Here is a 26,766-nt window from a genome sequence, read left to right as displayed (position 1 = left end):
GATCACACAGCACAAGGCTCTCTGACACCGTCCATAGCGGATTGGAAAGTGTCAGAGCGCTAAGTATCACACCCCCCTGACCTTTCCATGAAAATAAATGCCCCACTGAAAGTACAGGGGGTAATTTACATATCAGCTCCAATAATAACAACACAGATATCTCAAAAACGGTGGAGGATAGACAAATAGTTTAAAGTGCCCCAGGGTCTTTTCAGCAGAGCATATAACATGGTGCACTCAGCTTAACATGTATGGGGTAGAAATAGGTTCTCTTTAATGACAAGTCCTATTTTTTTGTTTTTTTTCCATCACCTTTCCCACTGACTACTGGTAATAGCTATTGAAATATCAGATACATTAAGACCCATATGGACAAGTAACACAGAATAACTCCTATGCTAGCTGGAGTTTTTATTATCACCAGTTCGATGTAATGCACCAAAAAAACATAAGTTTTGAGGTCACGTATTTAATAAAGTGCTTACTTCACTTCCCTGATTCATATATTTTTGGAATTAATAGATATATTACCCTCTGTGTCAGGTCAGACAGTGCCTTTTAATAACCTGCTGTGTCAGTAAAGATGCTTAATGAAAAGCCAAAACGTCTCACCTACTGAAATATTGATGCAGCCTAATTAGCCATTCTCTCCTGACTAATAAACACAGAAAGCTGCTGAATTTCTACATACATATACATATGGGCTCACTATTTGAGGATTTACACTGGTTAGATAATGTTTTGGTAATCACCTTGAAGTTTCATTGATTAACTAAAAGCCTTGTAGTGGTTTACAATGGGCCATGATTTAAATTCATGATACTGCCCACTAGGTGCAGACATAAGAGTCTAAGTTCTAGAAACTGGGCCACTCATAATCAGTACATTCCAAGACAAGATGTTTTCATTTATACTGTATCATGCTTTTATAAACTTTACACCTCTTCCCATGACTCAGTGGAGTTGTGCTCTGGAAGTGGATTTTCCCACTTTTGACAAGATGAACTGGGATTGTATACTAGGTACTATACTGTATAGCCCTGAAGAGGGACAATGGCAGTGAGTAATAATTTTGTATGGTATCACTAAATACTACTGAGTCAGTATTTCACTCGTTTAATATTTTTTTTGTATTCTAACCGACTCTTTTTTTAAAGCTTGTATTATACTTTTGGCAGATAATCTAAACCGATCACCCATAACATTAAAACCACCTATGTAATATTGTGTAGGTCCCCCTCATTACACAAAAACATCTCTGACCCATCGAGTCCACAAGACCTCTGAAGGTGTCCTCTGGTATTTTGCACCAAGACGTTCACAACAGATCATTAAAGTCCTGTAAGTTGTGAGGTGGGTCTCCATGTATTGGACTTTTTCTGGAGAATTTGGAGGCCAAGTCAACACCTTAAACTCTTTATCATGTTCTTTAAACCATTCCTGTACAATTTTTGCAGTGTGGCAGGGTGCATTATCCTGGCATTAGGGAATACCGTTACCATGAAGTGGTGTTCTTGGTCTGCAACAATGTTTAGGATGGTGGTACGTGTCAAAGTAACATCCACATGAATGCCAGGACCTAAGGTTTCCCAGCAGAACATTATCCAAGGCATCGCACTGCTTCCTCCAGCTTACCTTCTTCACATAGTGCATCCTGGTACCATCTCTTCCCCAGGTAAAGAATGCAGACGCACCTGGCCATCCACATGATGTAAAAGAAAATGTGATTCATCATACCAGGCCATGATCTTCCATAGCTCCACGGTTCAGTTCAGATGCTCATTGTAGGTGCTTTTGGCAGTAGACAGGGGTCAGCAGTGGCACTATAACCAGTCTGTGGCCACACAACCCCATACACTGCGATGCACCGTGTGTTCTGACACCTTCTATCATAGCTAGCATTAACTTTTTCAGTTATTTGTGCTACAGTAGCTCTTCTGTGGAATCAGACCAGATGAGCTAGCCTTCACTTCCCACCTACATCAATGAGCCTTGGACACCCATGACCCTAGTTGCTCACCGGTTGTCCTTCCTTGGACCACTTTTGGTAGATAATAACCACTGAATACCGGGAACACCCCACAGCGCCTCCCGTTTTGGAGATGCTCTGACCCAGTCGTCTAGCCATTACAATTTGACCCTTGTCAAAGTCGCTCAGATCCTTATACTTGCCCATTTTTCCTGCTTCCAACACCTCCACTTCAGGAATTAACTGTTCATTTGCTGCTTAATATATCCCACCCTTAACAGTCGCCATTGTAATGAGATAATCAATGTTATTCACTTCACTTGTCGGTAGTTGTACTGTTATGGCTGAACGTTTGTATAACCATGTTCATCTAGCTAGTATTGTTCCCTACTTTATAATGATATTAATTACTTCATTGTAGCATAATAATATGAAATAATCAGTAGCATGCAATATTTAAAGTAAAAAAGGTGTTCATTATGTAGAAAATAACGATTTGCACAATCATTTAATTTTTTGATGAGGTCTGCATGTAATACTGTAGAGGGTAATATGATATGAGAACAAAACTGGAGTCCTGAAAGATCGAGCCTTGGACGTAGTGCAGAAGAGCTAGCAACAGTACTGAGTAGTAACATTAAACTTGTGAATCTGTGATGATAAGTGCACTCTTAATTAAAACTTGATGTAATTCACTTATATGTGCTATGCATTGAATTAATGCCTATGGATATGTAAAGTGTCCTAAGCCTCTACATATATCAAGTTCTCCAGTTAATATACTTTCATTTGACACAAAATTACAGTGCTGATCCAATGACAATTAGTAGACTGGGGAAGACTTCTAAGAAATAAATATAGTCTTCCTTTTGTACAATAGTTCAAGAACGTTGTTTTTTCAGTGCTGGTACAGTATGTCTCATCATACATATCATTTGTTAAAGATTATGATTTAAAGGACAAATTTACATTTTACAGGTTAACTAATGAGAATTATTTACAACATGAACTAACCCTGCAAAGACCTCATCTGAGATGAAGCCTACTTTGGAGAATTTTAAGTAGCTTACAATGAAGACAATGACACTTCTCACCTGGTGTTTGAAAGTTAAGACGCCTGAGTTCTACAGGATCAGTGGGATGATGTGATGGGATCTCTTTATTGTTGGGTAAGCTGCTCTTTCTGGAATCGGATTCAGTCCTTTTCCTGTACATGAAAATGCAAAGGTTGACAATGTAATTGCCGTAGACTGTATTACAGCTGTTTTATGTGCATACATACTGTCACATAGAAACAATTATATCATGCAACACGTTCTAACATTTACAGTATATCAACTGTTCAAAATGGCAATGTCATATGTAGAGATGGTAGAATTGAGTGATTCGCGTTTTGCATAAATCTTGCATATAAAAATGGCCATATATTAGTAAATCAGAAGTTAAAGTGAGAAACAATGTTTGGTGATTATATTTCTTTTACTTACAGAGATATTGGTATTTTTTTTTATTTGTGGTGGCGGACATTTTTACAACAGTGACAACAGGAAATGCTGCCATATTGATTGTCAACGTTGAATTAGCTTGTCACTTTGTCAGTGTTTTAACATGCTGAGAAAGTAACCGCCGATCATTAACTGCTGAGAAGCAAAGTGACAAATAATATGGCTGCACTTTCTGTTGCAACAGTTGCAAAAATGTCTGCCCAAAAAATTTCAATATCTCTGTAAAGGGGTTTTTCAGGACTATAATATTGATAACCTATCCTTGGGATAGACCATCAATATCAGATCAGTGGGGGTCCGATTCCCTATCCCTGTTGATCAGCTGATTGAAGGGCTGCAGTGCCCCAGCTGTGACTGGTACTGCCGTTCAGTCCCACTTACTTGAATGTGACTGAGCTACAGTAGCATGCAAAGCCACAACAAAATGTACTTTGGGGAAAACTCCTTTAAGTAAATACGTCATAATTACCAAACATTGGATATGAGTTCCGATTTAATAGTATATAGTCAACTTTACATTATAGATGGGAATCCTCTCTAAAAATGTGCTCATCTATAGCCATAGCATACACACAGTTAATGATGAAATCCTGAAAATAGTAATATTTCCCAAGATCAGTGACAAACATGAGTGTTAAAAATGGAGCCCAGCTTGTTAAAGTATCAAGAGGGTAATACATATGAAGGCTGACTTCGTTTTAATTATGATTGCCTACTCCCTCTGGACACCAGACCCATGCCTTCCCATGATATACAACACTCTGATAAATGTTTATTGTGTGTGTAGATGTCAAGATCACATCATGACATTTCCCGGCAATTAGTACATGTGCTCTGTGCCACTCTAGTTTAAAATGTATAACTGATGCTAGTGGCAAAAGTGTCAATTTTTGTTAAGAGGCCATTGACACATAGACAGCTGGAGCCCTACAAGTGCATATTAGCTCATTTATGTGTTGTGAATTTTCCACGGCTTCTAGATTGTGTTAAGGAGCCAACACCACTGCTTTCTGTAAACATATGGCTAATTGTTTTCTGGACAACACGGACTGAATCCCCCTGCAAATAATCCTTTGCCTCGGCATGCTTCGAATCCAAAACCTTTCGGATGAGGCAATGAGCTAGATCCATTGCTGAGTTGTTTAATGTGGCACAAAAGAACTCATCAGTTCCCTATCTTAATAAAATCTCATGCCAGTGCCATTTTCGGTGAGCGTTTTCTGCTCACTTTTAGCATAACAAAGACGAGGAGTTTATTACCTATGTAGTGGTATTGGAAACATTTAATTATTTGTAGGTGGTGATATCAGCAAACTGAATACTAATTACAGAAAGTAAGTCCAGGCAAGACAAGCCACACAAGTGAGCTCAAGAAAATTAATCAATTCAGAGACTTGCAGGCAAGATCTTCACTTCAAATAACAAAGAAAAATTATTAAGTCTGGTTTTGGAATAAAATAAGAATGCCTAATAATGATCCAGCGACTCACACGTACAGTGAATTCATTAACATAACAAAGACTCCTTCTTGTGTTTCTTCAGCAGCAGACAATATGTTTCTCACTTTACAAAGTAACTAAGTTTTAACAAAATTGGTGTTATTGCGAATATAAACCATAATATCTGATCTCTCTTGGCTTTTTAGTGTATCTATGATGCCTAATAGTGTAATATTCAGAAGCTCCTGCTATGACACACAAGGACTCATACTGTATGTTAGCCTGAATCTCCTGGGTTCCAGTATAAAATACATGCATCAAACCACCTACATGCACTGTATACATGATATACATGACACTGTATTCGATCTATATGCCTTCTATTCATTTGTATAGTGAGATAGCTCCACTGAATGTGATTACATTGACATGCAGTTGGATGATATGTCATGCCACATCCCTGTCCATAAGTATGATACTATTTTTATGTGCCAGATGCTGAGGCCAGTTTTGGATGTCACTTATGCAACCTCTATAGCTATGTCATTGAATATAACATTTGTGGCATAGCAAGAAGGAAGGAGTGAGTGGACTGTTGTGTGAGACTCTTTCTAATTCATATAATTTTAGTGAGTAGAATTCATGAATTCATGTTCTTGGACTCCTTAGAGGTAAAAAAAAATTAAGCATAGTCACATGATGACTCTTGCACTGATGTCTGGCTTAGAGGGTTCAATAAAGAAAGCAGAACCAATACACTATCCTGCCTATAAGCCCACGTGGGTAACTCTATAAAACCCCTACACTTTGTTTTCGGGGAGTGCAGCTGCATGCAGCCAGTAGCATCAAACATATGCTAAAACCTGCCCCTAAGTCACATGTGCTTGGTAAAACTTGATGTACCCAAATACAGTCACACCCATCATTGATGGCTACATTTGTAATTTGAAGATTTATTTGTAGGGTTTGGATGCAATGTAAAGTCATGTTAAAGGAGAGTGCACTTTATTTCATATACATAAAAACATTTATTAGCTTTTTAATGCCAAGTATAGCAAATGTATTCAACGTTGTAGCAATTCTCACCTGTCTGGTTTACTACTCCAATTTTACGAAGCAAAAAATAAAAATGTTAAAATATCGTTGGTAAATAAGTCAGAATGGTTATTATAAAAAACATAACAAAGACCGTTCCCATCACTACAATGACTTCCGTAAAAACCACAGGTGAGTTTACCTGGCAGGATATTCCAGTTTATACCAAAGACTATAATTCAGTGATTTTCATATGAGTTTCTTTCTTACCACATGTAATCTAAAGTACTTACTTACTGTAATATTGTTATTACATTGATGCTGACAAGACCATCTACCTCAGCACGCAAGGTTTTAACAAGTTATTCTGATGTAGCAATAGTGGGTTTGTCTATGCAGCAGAGCGGAGCTTGCATTTGGGGAAATATAACATGACACCCCTGTGTGTTGTCTGTGGTAAACCTAGTTAGTTATGTTGTTTACATTGTGTGTCCCTGTTGATAGAATTTACATAAACCTAGAACTTCTATAAGTAAATCTGCAAATAGACTTTATGTTCTCTCCCCCCCCCCCCCCTCTTTCTTCAGTGCTGGCAGATGCTCCTGGTACACCTGCTCTAATGCCCTATTACACCGGCCAATTTTAGCAGATGCAACGAGTGCCTATCAACGAGACATTGTTGATCGGCGCTCATTTGCTCCAGTCACAAGGAACTATGTATGGGGACAAGCGGTCGTTACTCCGAACGCTCGTCCTCATACATTATTATAATGCCGGTAGTGCGTCTCCCTGTTTACACAGGTAGATGTGCTGCCAACAACGATAATATTTCAGTTTTTTTAAAACGATACGATCAGCAGATGAACGAGCGTTTGCTCGTTCATCTGCTGATCGTTCCCCTGTTTACACAGGGCAATTATTGGCAACGAGCATTCTCTGAATGCTCGTCTGCCCGATAGTCGCCCAGTGTAAGTGAAAGTCTTTGTTAGAGTTACACCACTTTTGAAGTTGAGTCTTGCTCGACAGTTACAGCATACGAGTGGTAAAATTTGTCTGCCTGACATGGATTTACTAAAACTTTCACATTCCAACAGAGAATTTGGACCAAGTTGACTCTTCCCACCTATTTCTATTGCAGTGTGAATAAAAATGTGAGTCAAGAGAAAGTCATATTATGTGACATGGGTAATGCAACCTGACTGTATCTGAGACCGTATGGCCAAAGTCTTCGTCTAGCACTAGCCTAATAGTGCAAAGGTGGGATGAATATAAACCTAATCTGAATAGTGCATTTGTTAACCTATGGTAGATTATAGTACATTTAGTGAGCTCAAATTGTGTTTCCATACAACGCATTGGGTTTAAGACTATGAATTACATTGAATTATATATGAATTATAAACCAACTCCTTTGTAATACCAAAAAGATGTAAGATTTGGGTAACTACACAAAATCAACATTGGACATCCCTGCTCACTGATGTAATGCTATTGGCCACCGTGATGTTCCTGATGTACTGATTTCAGATAAACAAAAATGACAGGTGATGTATAATTGTTTCTTTATAAATTGTGCATATTCTTTAATTGTAATTAACAGTTTAATTGCATTTTATCATTATAATGTAATAGTATAATGTTTCATAAGTCCCCTTACCTTTTATACAGAAGGATTGCTATCACAATACAAATGATGAACACCACTGCCAGAACTGGTCCAACCACCCAAATCAACCCCTCTTCTTCATCTGTCATTGGCTGTGGATCAAGTTCCATTGATACTACCGGATCTGAATAGGGGCTTGTGGCATACATGGTCTGTAAATAAAGAGAGCTGTTTTAGAAATGTGTTTAAAGCTTATATTTCTGATAAAGCATGTAACACCAAGTGATCTTCAATGATGTTCAACAAGAAATGAAAGACAAATACATAATTTAAATGTTTTTTTATTATTAAAATTTGAATATAAAATGAAATCAAACTATCTTTCAAAAACAATAAATATATTTAGCGGAGATTCAAAGGGACTCATATTTCAAAACTACCTAATAAAAAACAGCCTTGCTGCCCAAAGTAATCAGAACTCAGATTTTATTTGAGTTGAAATAGGCAATAAGGTCTCATGCACACGAACGTGTTTTTGCGTCCGCAATTCATCTGCAAAAGTGCTTTACCCGGATTGTTTGGGGGCCGCAATAGTGTACCGCAAAAACAAGTCATTATACGGTCCGCAATAGCGGTCTGGTCCCATTGAAATAAATGCACACCTTCTGTGCGCACAGTCCGTGATTGCGGATGGCCCGCAGATGCCACTCTGCGGCTGGCCCTCCGCAATTACGGGCTGTGCACACGGTTACAGCCATGTGCATGAGGCCTAAGGGTAGTTTTTGTTAAACCCAAGCAGTATTTTGAACCAAAGTCCATTATGTTTTTTAGGGCATAATATCATAAAGGCTTCCTGAAGAAAATATTTGAATAGACTAACATTTTCATAATATTATTTATTTTCTGTTACTCCCACGTGCTGAATAAAACATAGCAATATATACATTGTATCTATATACAAATAATTGTTAAATTCCAACCTAAATAATAGTACATCCCAAGTTTATATGTTGATAAGTTTCAACAGCCGCTATTGCTAAGAAATGCTATTTACCATACATTATATGCAAATAAAAAAAAAGAACGTAAAATCTAATATCCATGTTTTTCTCCAACAAATTGGATTGCAATAAACAGTGATTTTTTTTTCCAGAAAGCTGTAATTTGCTTACATATTAGCTATAAATTGGTATAATATAACTTTCTGTGCATGTCCCTTATCATGTGGCTGAAATTATATTTGCCATAAAAGCTATTTATTAATGCAATCCCCAGACAAAGCAGGAACCTTTCATTTTCCACAGGCATTTTAAAATAGATAACTGCTTGAAAGTTCATGCCTCAGTACTCTCTGTAATAATCTAAGAGAGGAAGGTCTATCAATTGCAGAGCATCTCTGAACAGGAAATGCAGATATTGGTGCTACCTTTCACTCTAGCAGAAGTCAGGCGGTATCAAGATATTAATCAAGAAATTGTTAATTACAGCCTCGGGTATTACACGGGAAAGAAATGGAAACTTAATGCAAGTAATTTCTAAGGTAATAAGAAATAATTCAGGCTTTAATCCGAAGAGTTTGCGAGGCGCTAATGATACATTATAAACAAGGCATTGAAATGACCAGTTATCAATAATTATCATATAAAATAAAATGATGATGGTATTATTTGGAAATATAAATGAACTTGCATTTTCTATAACAACATTTGTATTACCCTATTTTTTTGTGTTGTCTGATTTTTAGATTGGTTAAAAAATCGTACATATGTGCACCGTAAAGTGGACGTGCTGCTGTTCTGTAAACGTATACAACTAAAAACTTGTCACAGGTTGTAGGTAACGTGGCACTCAGACAAGACTGACAAAAATATAAGGGCAGATACATAACAAACATTAAATAACACTTAGCTATGCGCACTCCTTTATAAGGGTTTGACAGCTAAGGATGTGGGGTGTCTTGGAAGGAGCAAAAGGCTGAGAAAAACATAGGAGATAATTAACGCCACTTATTTTTGTGTATCGGTCAGGTTGCCTCCAAAGCATTGAAAGTACAGACTGGATAAAAGCTTTACTTTCATAAACAGGTAAAACATACATGAAAATAAAGAAACTATAAACACTTTTGGGTTTAAAGGTACCATTAGAACACTAAGGATGTTCACAGTATCGTGGGACAGAACTAAACTTGAGTTTTATACAGGAAAGCAATCTGAAGGCCTATCATTCAGCTACACAGAACAAATACATGTCCACTTTTTAAAGCATCCTAAATTCCATAGTTATCAATTCAACACAGGTCATATCGTCAAGAAGGATTAGTAAGTAACCAGCTCTACCATCAGCTTCAGATGGGGTTTTCCAATGAGGGACCTCACAAGGTTGTGTTGTGGCTCGGCTCCATCATTATGTCTGGGACACTGTTTGCCACACTGGCATCAAATTTTAGTAGTTAATAAGATGCTATAAGTGTGATGATGTCACTTATGTTCAGTAGCAATAAAATATGTATGCATATCAAAAAGATTGTAGATAGTTGAGCATAAACATACTGGAAATTCAGCCAATTTTTATATCTATAGTGTTGAATGATTAGTTCCAATGACTGAAATATGTTCATTCCCTCATATGTGACCTTATATTATATACAATGGCAGTGCTTAAATTGTAATGTAGCTTAAAGAGGCTCTGTCGCCAGATTATAAGTGCTCTGTCTCCTACATAATCTGATCGGCGCTGTAATGTAGATAACAACAATGGTTTTTATTTTGAAAATCGATCATTTTTGAGCAAGTTATGAGCAATTTTAGATTTATGCTAATTAGTTTCTTAATGACCAACTGGGCGTGTTTTTACTTTTGACCAATTGTGCGTTGTGGGGAGAAGTGTATGACGCTGACATATCAGTGATCAATCAGCGTCATACACTTCTCATTGTTCCAGACCATTGTTACAGTGTGATTGTGCAGTGAAAGAAGCTGGGCTGGAACAATGAGAAGTGTATGATGCTGATTGTCACTGATTGGTCAGCGTCATACACTCCTCTGTACAACGCCCAGTTGGTAAAAAGTAAAAACACGCCCAGTTGGTCATTAAGAAAGTAATTAGCATAAATCTAAAATTGCTCACAACTTGTTAAAAAATTATTGTTTTTTAAAATAAAAAAACTGTTGTTATCTACAGTACAGCGCTGATCAGATTATTTAGGATATAGGGCACTTATAATCTGGTGACAGAGTCTCTTTAAGCGGATGCAGAGGTATCAGTCACACACTGGCCCTGATGCCTGAGAAACCCCAAAGACCCATTTGCCATGTAAGAGATACCAGTATTACACATGGCATATGGTTGGTGGGGGAACCTCTTACACATTTTGCATATCCTGTAGGGACATGAGCTTCAAGTTACAGCTCTATTCCTGATTTACTTAATCAAACAACAGTATTCCATCTCTTTAGTACAGAGCACCATTCCACTGTTCCTACAAAATTATTGCCGGTTACCAACCACAGCTTCTAGGTTCAAATCGGCCCTAGTGACAGCACTTAGTCCCTGTACTAAGGAAATAGAGTCCTGTAAAACTATTTACTCTCCTGGTTTCAAACTTTAAAAATAATGGATAGATTATTTCCAATATATGCATACGTGTTAAGGACAAACGTTTTGATAATAAATACATATCAAAATATTAAGCTAATCATAACCAAAAAAAATTATGACAGTAAATTAACAAAGTACCCCAGACTAGCTCTGATATTGAATTTTAGCATTTTACATTATACTATTCTATTATGCTAATTAAGTCAATTTAGTGAATTTTAAATACTTAAGTTACAGAAATATTTTAACATTTTCTAAAATACTCTTTTCTAGATTTGGTTTAATACTGTATACAACACACAAGGTTCTATTTAATTTCACCAACATAAATATTTCAGCATAGTCGTGATCCTACTCACCAGTTCAGTGTGCTCTATTAATGCCAGAACAAAGAACACATATTCTTGTCCATTTTGCAGTTGCTTGTTCTCAAAGCCGCCATAATTTTTCTGATCTCCTAGGGTAAACTCTGTTGGAAGAACATCAAAGTGAGCTGCAATGTAAGGTTTTGTTTCGACTTCCCTCTTAAAACGAACATTTCTTCGCTTCCTTGAAATATCCTTCAAAAGCTGTAAGGAAAGATAAAACATAACATTATTTCTAAACTTATTGTTCATCATTTTAATTAATATTCATACAGTGTTTTGTGAAAGTATTCACCCCCTTAGTGTTTTTCCTGTTTTGTTGTATCACAGCCTGAAATTGAAAATAAATTTAGATTTGATTTTATGTAATGGCCCTGAAAGTCAATATCTTTACAGAAGAACAAAACTTTGCTATGAAACCTCCAAATAACATCTGGTAAAATCAATTAACTTCAGACCTCACATAATTAGTTAAATAAGGTCCTCCTGTAGGAAATGAAAGAGTCACATGATCTGTCACATGATGTCCGTTTAAATATACCAAATAGGTCAGAGACAAAGATGTAGAGAAGTAGAGATCAGGGTTGGGTTATTAAAAAACATCCCAAATTTTGATCATCTCATGGAGCATTGTTAAATACATTAAATCAAAATGGAAGGAATATGGCACAACTACAAACCTGACAAGAGAAGGCTGCCCAGCAAAAATCACAAACTGGGCAAGAAGGGCATTAATCAGAGACTAAACAAGACACCAACAATAACACTGAAGGAGCTCCAAAAATCCACAGCGGAGATGGAAGTATCTGTCTATAGGACCACTATAAGTCGTACACTTCACAGAGAGGGACTTTATGACAGAGTGGCCAGAAAAATGATTGCTTAAAGATAAATATAGGAAAGCACGGTTTTAGTTCATCTAACAGCATGTGGCAGAGTCCCCAAGCACATGGATGGTTCTCTGGTCAGATGAGACTAAAATTGCCCTTTTTGGCCATCATGAGAAATGCTATTTGTGGTGCAAACTCAACTCTTCCCATCACCTCCAGAACACCATTACAACAGGGAAGCATGGTGGTGGCAGCATAATGCTGTGGGGGTGCTTTTCGTCGGTAGGGACAGAAAAACTGGGCAGGATTGAAGGAGTTTTGGATGGCAGTAAATACAGGGCAATAATTGAGGGAAACCTGTTTCAATCTAACCATAAGTTGAGACTGGGACGCAGGTTCACCTTCCAGCATAACAATGACCCTAAACATACAGATAAAGCTAAACTGCACTGGTTTAACTGGAAACATTTAAATGTGTTTGAATGGCCTAGTCAAAGCCCAGACATCAATTCAATTGAGAATATGTAACATGACCTGAAGATTTCTGTACACCAACACAACCCATCTAACTTAAAGGAGTTGGTGCAGTTTTACCTGATAGTGAAAAAAAAGAAAAGATTTGATATCCAATAACCCAAGCAATTTTGTGGACCGAATGCCACACGGTGCTATCCTAGTAATTAAAGCAGAAAAGAGTCACAGTAAAAAATATTTTGCACCTTCAAAGTGGTAGGCATGTTGTGTACATTAAAATGGTACAAACCCCAAAAATCCATTTTAATTCAAGGTTGTAATGCAACAAAACAGGAAAAACACCAAAAGGGTTTGATTTCTTTTGCAAGGCAACATTTGTGACTGAAGACGTATTTAGTTATCATTCTATAAATGGTGAAGGTAAAAATCTGCTTTAGCTTATACTAAACAGTGGTCCATTCATTTACACAACGTCTCTAAGGAATCTATGGTAATGCGGTAATGTCTTGTGGCTCTACATTCACAAGGCAACTGTAAATTCCATGGATGGTATTGTCAGGTTGGCACCTTTCAATTGTGTCTAGAAGTTACAAAGGCTAATATATTAGAAAATTGCAATATCTGCAGTTCCCTAATACACATTCATTAGTTGGATCACTCATCTGGCAAGGAGGAGATCATTAAAGGATAGGCCAGGCTGTGCCTGGAATTGCAGCCTAGTCCCAATCACTTGAATGGGACCGGAATTGCAATCCCAGGCAGTGTCATTACGGAAACTTATGATGCTGTGCCTGTAAACTAGGAAAAGGCTACGGTGACGAACGCCACGGCCCAATCAATAATCAATCTTGAGGGTTGGTCATCAACAACCCCTTTAATCTAACCACAGTCTGTCGTCTACAGTATGTCGGCAAACTATTAATACCATAAACAATTTGCTTTAGAGATCTTTCTGAGCTCTCGACAATGTCTTATGAAACACTTAAGGATTAGTTCACACCTCTCTATCCTTGTTGTCACTTTTTTCCTTGTTTTACACTAAAAAGTAAATCGAATCGATTTCAAAGGTAATCTCCTGAGCCAAAATTGACCAAAAAGGTCAGTCTACGCCCATAATGGAATGGAAACATACATAAAAAACAGTGAACCTATGAAAACATTCATAACATTTTTTTTAATGTTCATGTGTGGTGGAATTGACAAACATTCCCTAAGGAAATATTTGGTATGTTTCCCTTCTCCCTGTGCTAAGGTTCACTCTTATTGAAAAAAAGAGATAAGAGAGAGCAGATCTCTTGAGCCCTACCTGTTAATTCAATCACGTAGCTGACTTGTAATACTCATTAGAGTTTTATAAAAATAAATGTTTTGATACAATTTTTAACAGGATGAAATGTACTCTGCCTGCTGCAGTAATAGAATGTGCACTAAAATTCAATCTACTTGCAAATATTTTAGTGCTTTAAATAACACTTCACTAGGCCATTTGCAAATATTATCTTTTTAACAATATATTTAAATTACAGTTTAACGATTATTCTCCTCCATCATATCAATAATGCATTGAAATGTAAGTGCGTAAAAGGTTAATAGAGGGTCGCAGAACGGGTCTCTAGGTAAATCAGTTACGATGAGATGATTTCCATGATGAAAACAGTGAAATAAATGGCCACATAACTCAGAACACTATTGAAGACAACGGACGGCGAAGGGAAAAAAAAAAATATTATTTAGGCTAAAAGCAGCACTATTTTTGCTTTCACAAAACATTTTATGTGGTGAATGCAGTTCCAGAAGATATATGAAGGTCTTTGGTCCTTTATCGGGAATCATTTTCATTTTCCAGTCAATGCATATCTTATTTCCTCCACCATTAATTCTACAATGAGGCCTCAACTCTTCATTATACTGGTACAAAGTGGGAAGCAACCCATTCTGACCCAAAAATTTCTGAATTAATAAATGTTCTTTATCAAACTATTACACACATTAACGCACCACAAAATACAGGATGATTAAAATGGCACTTTGTTATGGGAACCAGCTTCACACAGCCAAGCAATGTAATCTCAAGAAAGTTCAATGTCACTCCTTCTTTCATCCTTTGAAACTTTGTATAGTGCTACAATATTTCAAGGTTATAGCTAAGCCTTCGGCTCACAATGTTTCTCATACATCTGTGTGCTAGTGTTCCTAATTATTGTTGTCATGTGTGCTTGCTGAAATCTTGTATATTTGTTTGAACTGTTAAGAAAAATACATACTATGTATACTAGCATTCATAAAAATACTCAAGCTGTGTAATGTATTAGCAACAATGTAGGGGTCGTATATAGAAGTTGTGGCTTCAACATCCAAACTGAAAACAGAAAAATGGCACTCATATATCTTGCTATTCACAGTTATTTGCTATAATACATTTCTGACAATAAAAAAAAACAAATTTAAGAATTTAATTTTTTTTCCTGTACATTTGGCATTTGTCTATGCAACTTATATTTTATAGAAACATATATAGAGACATAGGCTGATCATAGGAAAAGAGCTGTAGGTCCACCTAGTCTGGCTGGTGTATATACAAGCTCTTTAGACAGTTTAGGTTTTGTGTGAATGCAGGAGGTGGATCTTCCATAAGGTTGATTTTCTGCAGGGTTCAATTGGGTAAGGTGGATGACTTTTTGCTTAGTTAGACCCATATTGTTATGTGTGTACTATATGTTCAATGTTCTAACTGTATTAACCCTCGCCACATCCACTGGAAAACTTTTCCATGGATGTGTAACTCCTTCTGTTAGGAAGTTTTTAATTATATTTTTATTGTCAGAATCCCTTCCTTTAATTTTATGCTGTATCACCTTGTCCTAGAAATCCTCTAAGGATTTAAAGATACTATCCTCCTAAGTTCTATTCATATCCTTAAAATATTTAAACGTTTCTTTCATGTCACCTCTGTCTCCTCTAGACTATTGAAGTTTAAAGGCTATGTACACTTTTGCAAGCATTTTTTTTAATTATTATTAAATCAATGTTTGAGGAGCTTTTTAATATATTTTTTAATTTACTTTTATTAAAAATGTTACTTCGTTTTTCCGATACAGGACAACCATCATGAACTTAGATGTGATCTATATTATGGTTGTCCTGTGTGTTAGACACACACAGGACCAGATCTCAGCTGAACCGTCAGTTCAGCTGAACTGACGGAAATAGCTCATATAGCTTCTATGTAGAGAGGATACATAAAAGCTGTATCCGAAAAAACTAAGCAAAATTTGTAATAAAAGTCAATTCAAAAAATGTTCATGAGCACATAAAACATTAACTTTTTTAATGGGTTGTGCACCTCGATCAATAACCTGTCTTGAGGCAGCTTCTTCCTTTTACCCGAGCAGGCTAAGCACTGGGTTCCAATTGCTAAAATCTCGGTAATCAGATAATTTTGTTAGATGAAGCTATTGGCACAGCACATTTTTACTGTAACAGAGCAAACTTGAAATATACTGGTGTTGTGTAACACCTGTTCATGCCGAATCGGAGAGTTGCTTGCTCCAGTGGCTCCCCTGCTCCAGCTAATACATGTGGTAAGTGTGGTCCCTAGCAATAAAGACTAATAAGGGAACTTTCCTGATACGTTTCGTTTTGTAACCCATATATTATTTTGGCTGTCCTTATCTAAGTTATTAATGAACAACGTTTACATATGTAAAAGAGTTTCCTTCAAACACTGAGATAAATTACTGCATTGCCAATCCCTATGCAATGAAACACAAAAACAGATTGATATACATAGTTAGCGGAAAGCATTTTCTACTTGCCCTCTTTATAAAATAAGCTAACAAAATGTTTTGTCATGCAAGAAATTTACACTCTGATATATAAGAAATAAGGTTACAGATGGATCCTAGACTGGTATGAGACATTGTTTAAAATTAAATTTTTATATCTATCTATATAAAAATTAATTTCTGTTGTCTGATGTCTGTTTCATGTTCTTTATGCACAGACAAACGACTGGACCAATCTGCACCAAATTTGGCACATAAGTAAATCACGCACTTCCGAAGGGTTTCAGCACTCTAGGACCTACCGTTTTTGACATATTCACAAAAGCATATATGACACCACTGGCTTCCACATCAAGGACCTTCCTCCATATCACATCAGATGACCTGTATTAACCAATAGAAGCTTGCAGGTCCTTCATTCTTAGCCTCACTCACATACACACAGCTTTAGACCAGGTTTCCATAACAACCATTTTTCTTTACTCGATGTGTTACTCACTGTAAATGAACTGTACCTATACAGGATTTGAGCTTTCTCATAAATTTAAACCCTTTCATACCAGATGATAGAGCACATCATGTTCAGTGTGCTAATGAGTGGACTTTCATGCATGATGCGGTTTTCAATTATGATCCAACCATAGTCTATGGCCAACTGGTAATAAAACTACTAATATTGTTAATCAACAGGCTCTGTCACAGTCTTATGATTGCATTTCCTACCAGTTTAGCTGTTAGGTACTTAGGAAGTTAAAATGTAAATAAACAGTGTGTAACTGCTGGGGTATATAGGGCTACTAGTGATCTCCCCATAAACTAAGAAAATACGAGGGCATGGATTGGCCTCCTGGGCACCCAAACAAATCCAGTGAACACACAAACAGACAGACCGACATGTTATACCCAGGCAGCGGCAGGTACTTTTTCTATATATACATATATATATATATATATATATATATATATATATATATATATATATACATATACATAAAAAATACCTTGCAGCACTCCGGAAAAGAACGTAAAAAACTTAGTGATTTATTCAATCAACATAGTATAGTACAATGTTTCAATCCAATTGTGATTGAAACGTCTCACAATGTTGGTTGAATAAATCACTATGTTTCTTACATTCTTATCCGGAGTGCTGCAAGATATTTTTTTCTTTTATCTGAACAATCTTTGGATCCGAATTACTTGCTCGCACCCGCCTCACTATTTTCACTTTTGAGCGCTGCTGCGTTTCTTCGTGTGTGTGTGTGTATATATATATATATATATATATATATATACATATAGCAGAAAAAGAAATGGCGACACCACACTGCGAACACTAATGCCACCTAAGCCACTAAATATAAATAAATATGCAAATATATTTATTTATTTTATTCTAAATTGTGATTTTTCTTTCTAATTGTGCCTGTTGTTAACTATATTTTTAAATAATCCTGTAATCTTGCAGTTTTCATACAGACCACTGAGCCTCACAATAGGCGGAAACTTTATTTTCTCAGCCATCATCTGACTATCATTACAGGCAGTGGTACAATGAAAGGTGGTTTATAAAGAAAGAGGAAGATATCACAGGATCCACCATTGATGGGGACAGATCACCTCCTCCCCCTTCCTGCACAATGACCTCTGCACAGCTCACAGAGCATGCCTAGAAAACTTTACCATAGAAGTCAATGTCTATGGTTTCCTATTAAGAATATCTTAGGCAAGATGACAGCCCCCATAATTCTGTACAGAAAATAGAATTTAAAAAAATCTACAATCAGAAAATAAAAACATATTAGAAAAAATAATATGTTTCATGATCTGGTACCAATTAGTAAAATAAATATGTTAGGTGATACATTCCCTTTAAACAAGTCTTTGAGGACTAATGCCCTGAGTCTAATGATGTGAATGCAAAGTTGCCATGACAGCAGCTGACAAAGACTTATGAGATAACTGCATGCAGGTGGCTTTTCTAATGCTGCTTCATAAGAAAAAGCTGATTACGCCAAGGCATCACATGAGATATCAGATGAACCAGAATGGGCTTTGCCATTTATGGATTTAGAGATAAACTAGTGACATAAAATAGGATGGAAATGAGAACGTAAATGAGCAATAGTCTTAATATTAACAAAAATTAACATTTTATGTAAATGAAGTAGAATGAATCAAGTCACAATGGCGTATACGCATTAAAAGGAGATAATTGCACAGGGGCCATGATGGAGTTCAGCTTTGATTTAGAAGTGTAATAACAGATAAAATCATTTACCTGATATTCATTTCCAAACATCTAACTGTTGATCCGGAAGTAAATCCTGATTCCCTGATACAGGTTCATGCACATAGACAGACAGCCAAATCTACGTATATATTTCTACTCACTAAATGACAGCTTCAAGATACATTATTACATTTGTAATATTCATAACATCCCAGGTTTCTAATTTATAAAATAGTGTAGATATCTATAAAACATTGTTTTCAATATTTAAAGAGGAACTGTCACTAGCTTTGTAATGCCCTATCTACTAGCTAATCTAATAGGTGCTGTGACACTGATAATACTAGTGTAAACTGTGTCCCGAAACATTTATTATTTTAAAAGTTATAACCTTTTTTCTAAATATGCAAATGAGGCTAGACAATACTAGACAAGTGGGCGTCAACACCAACGATTCTCCTAAGGTGGAGCTACCTCCCAGCCTCTGACGCTGTCCTATCAGCATGAAGCTGCTTCACACAGTGTGAGAGACTAAGGCTGGAGGGAAGAGGGATCACTTCAAATAGCCATATCTCTGGCTGTTGACCACATAGAACACAGTTCTAGCTGTAAAACAACCGGAGGTATTACCAGTTAAAAACACAGTCGGGAATGGAAGTTGTATCTTATATGATCACGCTGTGTTGCTGGACTGGGAAGAGGAGAACTACATGATGCTGATTGGATAGCGTCATACAAAAAATATTACACCGCTCAGTGAGAAAAGAAAGAGTAACCTCCCATTTGGCAAGTATAGTCACATTAGCATATTTAGAAAAAAAGCATATAACTTTGCAAATAATAACGTTTTTGAAAAAAAAACTTACACTAGAGTTATCAGCATCATAGTGCCTATTAGATTAGTTAGGAGATAGGACATTAATCTCATTTGGGCTTGCTGGTCTAAGTGGCTTGTGAACAAGTGGAGTTATTAAATCGGAGTTGAAAAGAGGAGTTCAATTCCCTGTAAGTACTCTTCTTCTTTTCTTCTGCTTTATCAATTGTTCACTGTTTTTTGTAACTGGGATAATGAATAGCAAGATTGGAGGTTTTCATCAGTCATGGGTCAACAGGATAAGGCAAGTAGCTGGGTTAATGTAGTTAGCGGCAGTAGATAGGGGTCCAAGAAAAGGAAGGCCAATCCTGTTTCTGCTATTCCAAGCAAAATTGCCAAGTTGGGTGATGATGAGAGGGTGTCAGTCTCAGAAATGGCAGCCCTAGTGGATACTGATCTCCCTGACAGCCGGGAAAACAGCCCAGCTAGTAGTCGGCAGGATGGTAATGCAGGTAAGGCAAGACAATTGGTAGTTGTAGTGGATTCTATAATCAGGTTTGCTGTCTCCCTGGGTTCGGCATGTGATGGAATGGGTGGATAAATTACTGGGAGGGGCTGGTGATTACCCAGCTGTCGTGGTCCTTGTCAGTACCAACGACAGAATACATGGTAGGTGGAGGAGCCTTAAGAATAATTTTAATGAACTAGGCTACAAGCTAAAGGGAAGGACCTCCAAGGTTGTATTCTCAGTAATACTGCGTGTGCCATGCGCATCACAGGAAAGACAGCGGGAGCTCAGGGAGTTAAATGCATGTCTTAAGTCTTGGTGCTGACATTTTATTGGGGTACAAACTGTATTCTGCAAATGATTTGCACCTAAATGGTAGGGAGTCCGCTGTGCTGGGGGAAAGAATTCTAGCAGGGGTGTCGGAGTATTTAACTCGTTCCCGACCGCCGGCTATATATAAACGGCAGGCGTTCGAGGTCCTTAAAACCAGCGCCATTATATATTTACGGCGGGGGTTCTAGCTGGCTGCCCGACCGATCGGGCAGCTGAATGTTGGTTGCCCGGCACTCAGTGACTGCCGGGGATCCAGAAGAGAAAATAGAAGCAGTTTTTACTGCTTCTGACTTCTCAGATCGATTGTACACAGAGCTCAATGATTGTTCTGTTTAGAATAGAGGCAGCGGCAGCACAGCTGCCTCTATTGGTCCCAGTGATCATATGACTGGTGCATGAAAAAGGCTGCTGGTTCTAAATAGACCCAGCACAGCCCTATTAGTGACCATAGTCTCTATAAGAGGGCTGGCTTCCCCTGTAACTGGGGCTGCGTTAAAGTGGAAAAACACGGTGTAAAAGAAAAAGAAAGTCCCCCAAAGGTCATTTCTGACGTTTGAAAGACAGACCATATTAATAAAAAAATAAAAGTAAAATAAAGTAAAAATAAACGAAATAATAATTACACATAAAATACCCACCCCAAAAAAAATTACCCTCACCAATCATTGTCGTAACGCTAGCCCTGACCCAATTACCCTAAAATAGACATGTCAAAGCTTACGGTAGACAGTGAGGATCAGAAATAAAATGTCTATTTTAGTGTATAACTATATTATTACCAAAAGAAATTTGCTGAAATGTAAAAAAGCATATTTTTTCACTATTATTTTCAAAGTATAAGCCTGAAATTTCTAAAAAAGGATGTGAATAAAAATGAAGAAAAAAGAAATATGTATAGTCTACAAAAAAAAATATCGCAAAAATCATGTTGCTAGCCCACCAAATAAAAAAGTTATAGCCGTTTAACTAACGTGTGCTAAAAATGTCTAAAGTGCGTCTGATCATGAAGACTTAAAATAGCCCGTTCCAAAACCAGTTAAACTAGGGCTGAGGAGGGAGGTCAATGTAGAAAATAAAGGGTTAGTCAGGTTAGATAGAGGTCAAAATATATTGGTGGGGGAGAAATAGACTGTGGAGAGAGGGTTAGGCAACAGGATAAGGAGATCCATGTGTTACAAAACAGCAATGAAAACAAACATGCCCAAATGATGTCAAATAATCACATTTCTCACACCGAACGTTACAAATTGAAAGGCATATTAAAGTGTATGTTCACAAATGGCAGAAGTCTAGCAAGCAAAATGGGGGAGCTGGAGGCCTTGGTACTGGAGGAACATATAGATATAGTTGGTGTTACTGAAACATGGCTAGACTATTCACACAACTGGGCTGTAAATCTACAGGGTTTTACACTATCTTGAAAAGACAGGACAAATAGGAAAGGCAGTGGTGTATGTCTATGTGAGAAGTGATATGAAGGCGGTGGTGTATGTCTGTATGTGAGAAGTGATATGAAGGCGGTGGTGTATGTCTGTATGTGAGAAGTGATATGAAGGCGGTGGTGTATGTCTTTATGTGAGAAGTGATATGAAGGCGGTGGTGTATGTCTGTATGTGAGAAGTGATATGAAGGCGGTGGTGTATGTCTGTATGTGAGAAGTGATATGAAGGCGGTTGTATGTCTGTATGTGAGAAGTGAAAGGAAGGTGAGTGTGAAAGAGACATTAGAGGGTGAAGATTGTGAGGCGGTTGACACCTTGTGGGTGGAATTACAAAGGGAAGTAAACACTGAAAACATTATTTTTGGTGTAATCTATAGACCCCACAATATAACTGAGGAGAATGAAGGTCAAATATATAAATAGATGGAGCGGGCTGAACAGGCTGGTACTGTAGTGATAATGGGAGATTTTAATTACTGGGATATTAATTGGTGTCATGGTCCTGCTACAACTGCTAAGGGGAGACATTGCCTGTTGCAGGAAAATTTTATGGGCCAGTTTGTGGAAGACCCACCTAGAGGTGAAGTTCTGTTGGATCTGTTCATTTCTAACAATGCAGAGCTTGTTGGGAATGTCAATGTTCGTGAAAACCTTGGTAAGAGTGATCACAATATAGTTAGATTTTACCTATACTGTAAAAAACAAATAGGCTGGGAGGGCAAAAACACTTAATTCTCAGAAGGCCAATTTCCCCAGGATGACGGCTGCAATTCAGGATATAGACGGGGAAGAACTAATGTTAAATAATGGGACAAATGATAAATGGGAGATCTTAAAATCCACTTTGTATAATTAAAGTGCAAAATTTATTTCTATAGGTAAGAAGTATAAACAACTAAAATTAAACCCCACATGGCTAATACCTTCTGAAAAAAGAGCATTAAATGTTCAAAAAAAGGGCATTTGAAAAATACAAATCTGAGGGTACAACTGTATCCATTGTAAATTATAAAGAGCTTAATAAAATCTGCAAATAATTAATAAAATCAGCAAAAATACAAAATGAAAGGCAGGTGGCCAAGGATAGTAAAACAATTCTTCAAGTATATAAATGAAAAAAGCCAAGGTTTGAACATGTAGAACCCCTAAATAGTTGTAATGGGGAGTTGGTCACAGGGGATCAAGAGAAGGCAAAGTTACTAAATGGGTTCTTGAGCTCTGTATATACAACAGAAGAAAGAGCAGCTGATATAGCTGGTGCCAGTGCTGTTAATACATCTAATAATAAACTGAATTGGATGAATGTAGATAAGGTCCAAGCTAAGTTAAATAAAATAAATGTACACAAGGCCCCGGGACCAGATGGGTTACACCCTAGAGTTCTTAAAGAACTTAGTTCAGTTATTTCTGTCTACCTCTTCATAATATTCAGAGATTCTCTGGTGACTGGCATAGTGCCAAGGGACTGGCGCAGGGCAAATGTGGTGCCTATTTTCAAAAAGGGCGGGTAATTATAGACCAGTAAGCTTAACATCCATCGTGGGAAAAATGTTTGAGGGGCTATTGTGGTACTATATACAGGAGTGTGTAACAAAATTTTTTATTGTAGGTGACAGCCAGCACGGTTTTACTAAGGACAGAAGCTGTCAAACTAACCTGATTTGTTTTTATGAAGAGGTGAGCAGAAGCCTAGACAGAGGGGCCGCTGTGGATATAGAGTTTTTGGACTTTGAAAAAAATTTGACACTGTCCCTCATAGACGTCTAATGGGTAAATTAAGGACTATAGGTTTAGAAAGTACAGTCTGTAATTGGATTGAGAATTGGCTCAAGGACTGTATCCAGAGAGTTGTGGTCAATGATTCCTACCCTGAATGATCCCCGGTTATAAGTGGTGTACCCCAGGGTTCAGTGCTGGGACCACTATTATTCAATTTATTTATTAATGATATAGAGGATGGGATTAAAGAGGCTCTGTCACCAGATTTTGCAACCCCTATCTGCTATTGTAGCAGATAGGCGCTGCAATGTAGATTACAGTAACGTTTTTATTTTAAAAAAACGAGCATTTTTGGCCAAGTTATGACCATTTTTGTATTTATGCACCCGGCGATAAGATCGCTGAGTATCTGTGTCTCCGATGGCAGCCGGGGGCCTAATAAAGCCCCCCAGGTCTGCCTGTAGTGAATGCTTGCTAGGTCAAGCCTCTGGCATGACCTAGCAGATGCCTGTCCGTTTTACACGGACAGGCATAATACGCTGCAATAAAAAAGTATTGCAGTGTAATATGCGATCATCCGATCGCTTTTATAATAAAGTCCCCTAGTGGGACTAGTAAAAAATGTGAAAAAAAGTAAAAAACCCACTTTTTCCCCTTACAAAATGCTTTACTATTAAAAATAAATAAAAAATAAAGCAAAAAATTACACATATTTGGTATCGCCACATCCATAACGATCCCGACTATAAAGCTATTACCTTATTTAACCCACACGGTGAACGCCGTAAAAAATAAAAAGTCGCATCTACTCCAAAATGGTACCAATAAAAACTACAAGTCGTCCCGCAAAAAAAAGCCCTCATACAACTGCATTGGTGAAAATATAAAAAAGTTATGGCTCTTCAAATATGGAGACACGAAAACAAATAATTTTGAAAAAAAAAGTGTTTTTACTATGTAAGTAGTAAAACAAACAAAATCTATACAAATTTGGTATCGTTGCAATCGTAACAACCCGCTGAATAAAGTTATTGTGTTATTTATACCACACTGTAAACAATGTAGATTTAGGATGCAAAAAAGAGTGGCAAAATTTCAGATTTTTTTCTATCCCCCTGCAAAAAAAGTTAACAAAAGTTAATCAATAAATAATATGTACCCAAAATGGTGCTATTAAAAAATACAACTTGTCCCGCAATAAACAAGACCATGTACAGCTATGTCGACGTACAATTAAAAAAGTTACAACTCTTCGAAAGTGACGATGGAAAAACTTAAAAAATGGCTTGGTCATTAGGGCCCAGAGTGCAAACAGGGGGAAGGGGTTAATAACCTTTTCTGTAAATGTTCGATTGTCTAAAATATTTGATTCGGTATGCCTAAAACCCCTTGGGCTATCCGTAATATTTGATAACCTGGCACCTATTAGGTCCCATAAGTAACAGAATAAAGGGATTTTACTGTATCAGAAAACTGTTGTTCAAGCTGTTTTTTATATACGAAGCGAAAAATTATTCTGAAGCGCTTTGTTAACCCATAAGTACACGACAGGATTTATTAGAATTTGAGAATGTGCAGGAAAAATACAAGGTGTTTTAAAAATGACCGTTAGGCCAGGATCACATACACAGTTTTGATGCAGTTTTTGGTGCAGCTAAACATAGGGGTGGACACAAAAGAAAAGAGATGCATCAGCCTAATCTTTATATCTTTCCTTCCTTTTGGATCCACTTGTGGCTTTAGTTTAAAAACAAAGCCCAAAACTGCCACAAAAACCGCATCAAAACTTTGGGTGTGATCCTGGCCTTAGTCTACATACACAGAATTTGTGTTTTTTGCAGTTTTTGGTGTCAGTGGCATTGCAGCAAGCTTTAGGCCAGGATCACACACACAGTTTTGATGCAGTTTTTGTGGCAGTATTTGGCTTTGTTTTTTGAGCTAAAGCCAGAAGTGGATACAAAAGGAAGGTAAGATATAAAGAAAAGACTGATGCATTTCATTTCATTTGTTTCCATTCCTGTGTTTGGCTAAAAAAAAATGAGCCAAAAATTGCATCACAATATGCATCAAATCTGTTTGTGTGATCCTGGCCTTCGGTATGGAGCATTTTTTTTACAAGCACTTTAGAAACACAGAAATAAAGTGTGTGAAGGAGGCCTTAGGCATAGTGTGAGCTAATCGCAATAGACGTTCAATTAAAAAGGAAAACTGTGAATAATACCTGGGATAATGTGGGAACAGTACAGTTTAGTGAGCCTGGCCTACCCAAGCAATTGAACAAACTTCAAGATGACAAGCTGAACTACAAAAGACAGACTAAGCCAATACGGGCAAACATCCAAAGTGTTCAGCCATGTTTGTTTTATTATAAACCCTTTTAACTAGGACATAGACATAGCAAGAAATGTTAGCCGATGTTAAAAGAACCACGAGGTATAGGTCAAAAGTTAAACTGCATTGCAAATTGCAATTTAGCATTTGTTTCAGATTTAGCAAATGCTACTAATGAACACGACCTTTAATAGAGTTCATATCCATAGAGATTAAGCCATTGCTGTATAATCATTTCACCTCTTTGAACTTTCACATCTTTCTTTGCACTGAGCAAAGACTAAAATATTTATTACAAAGAGAGGAGATCAGGCCTTTTTTTTGGTGCTTTAATTTAAGTAATTAAACATTCTGTCCCCGCAGGCTCAGAACACGAATGATATGTTGAGTCTACAATTCAGACTGACATTATGTATAAATTGGGTATGGAAAACAGAAATTGCCCTCTCTTCATCGTATCCAACGTTGGTGGAAATGAAGTGCTTAAAAAGAACTGGATATTGCTTGACAATAGCGTAAGAAAATAACATATTATCCAATATTACCTCATCTAATTCCATCTCATCAGGGCTCTCCCAGGGCTTAATAAACTTTCCACGTGACTTCTTCAAAGGGACAATGACAACGTAATAGCCTCTGTAAAATAGAATTTGGTTATTAGAGCTTATATACTGTAGAAGATTTTTTTTTTTTTTTTTAAAGACGTAACTACTTAAAACACAAAGAGCAAAGCATATTTATATTCAGATTTTATTACAATTTCTATACAAGGCATAAGCTGC

At 37.1% G+C, this 26,766-nt stretch overlaps 1 protein-coding gene across 50 annotated transcripts in view; it reads right to left on the bottom strand.

Moving 5' to 3' along the window:
• The window catches only part of PTPRD (protein tyrosine phosphatase receptor type D), a 1,823,241-nt gene that overhangs the window by 82,812 nt on the left and 1,713,663 nt on the right, over window positions 1-26,766 (bottom strand). For 26 of the 50 annotated variants that reach the window (XM_075826835.1, XM_075826978.1, XM_075827034.1 and 23 more), the window contains 5 exons: window positions 26,530-26,620; window positions 11,511-11,720; window positions 7,606-7,766; window positions 6,000-6,014; window positions 3,064-3,176 (listed from right to left, as the gene is read on the bottom strand). In XM_075826835.1, the coding sequence (XP_075682950.1) occupies window positions 3,064-3,176; window positions 6,000-6,014; window positions 7,606-7,766; window positions 11,511-11,720; window positions 26,530-26,620 (590 nt within the window). The remainder of the gene's footprint in view (window positions 1-3,063; window positions 3,177-5,999; window positions 6,015-7,605; window positions 7,767-11,510; window positions 11,721-26,529; window positions 26,621-26,766) is intronic. The other 24 variants (XM_075826871.1, XM_075826880.1, XM_075826914.1 and 21 more) reach the window with 2 other exon arrangements.

This window comes from Rhinoderma darwinii, chromosome 1, assembly GCF_050947455.1.
Source record: "Rhinoderma darwinii isolate aRhiDar2 chromosome 1, aRhiDar2.hap1, whole genome shotgun sequence".
In the NCBI taxonomy this organism is placed as follows: Eukaryota; Metazoa; Chordata; class Amphibia; order Anura; family Rhinodermatidae; genus Rhinoderma; species Rhinoderma darwinii.
The sequence above is the reverse complement of the archived record's forward strand: the minus strand, read 5'-3'. Positions and strand labels throughout refer to the sequence as shown.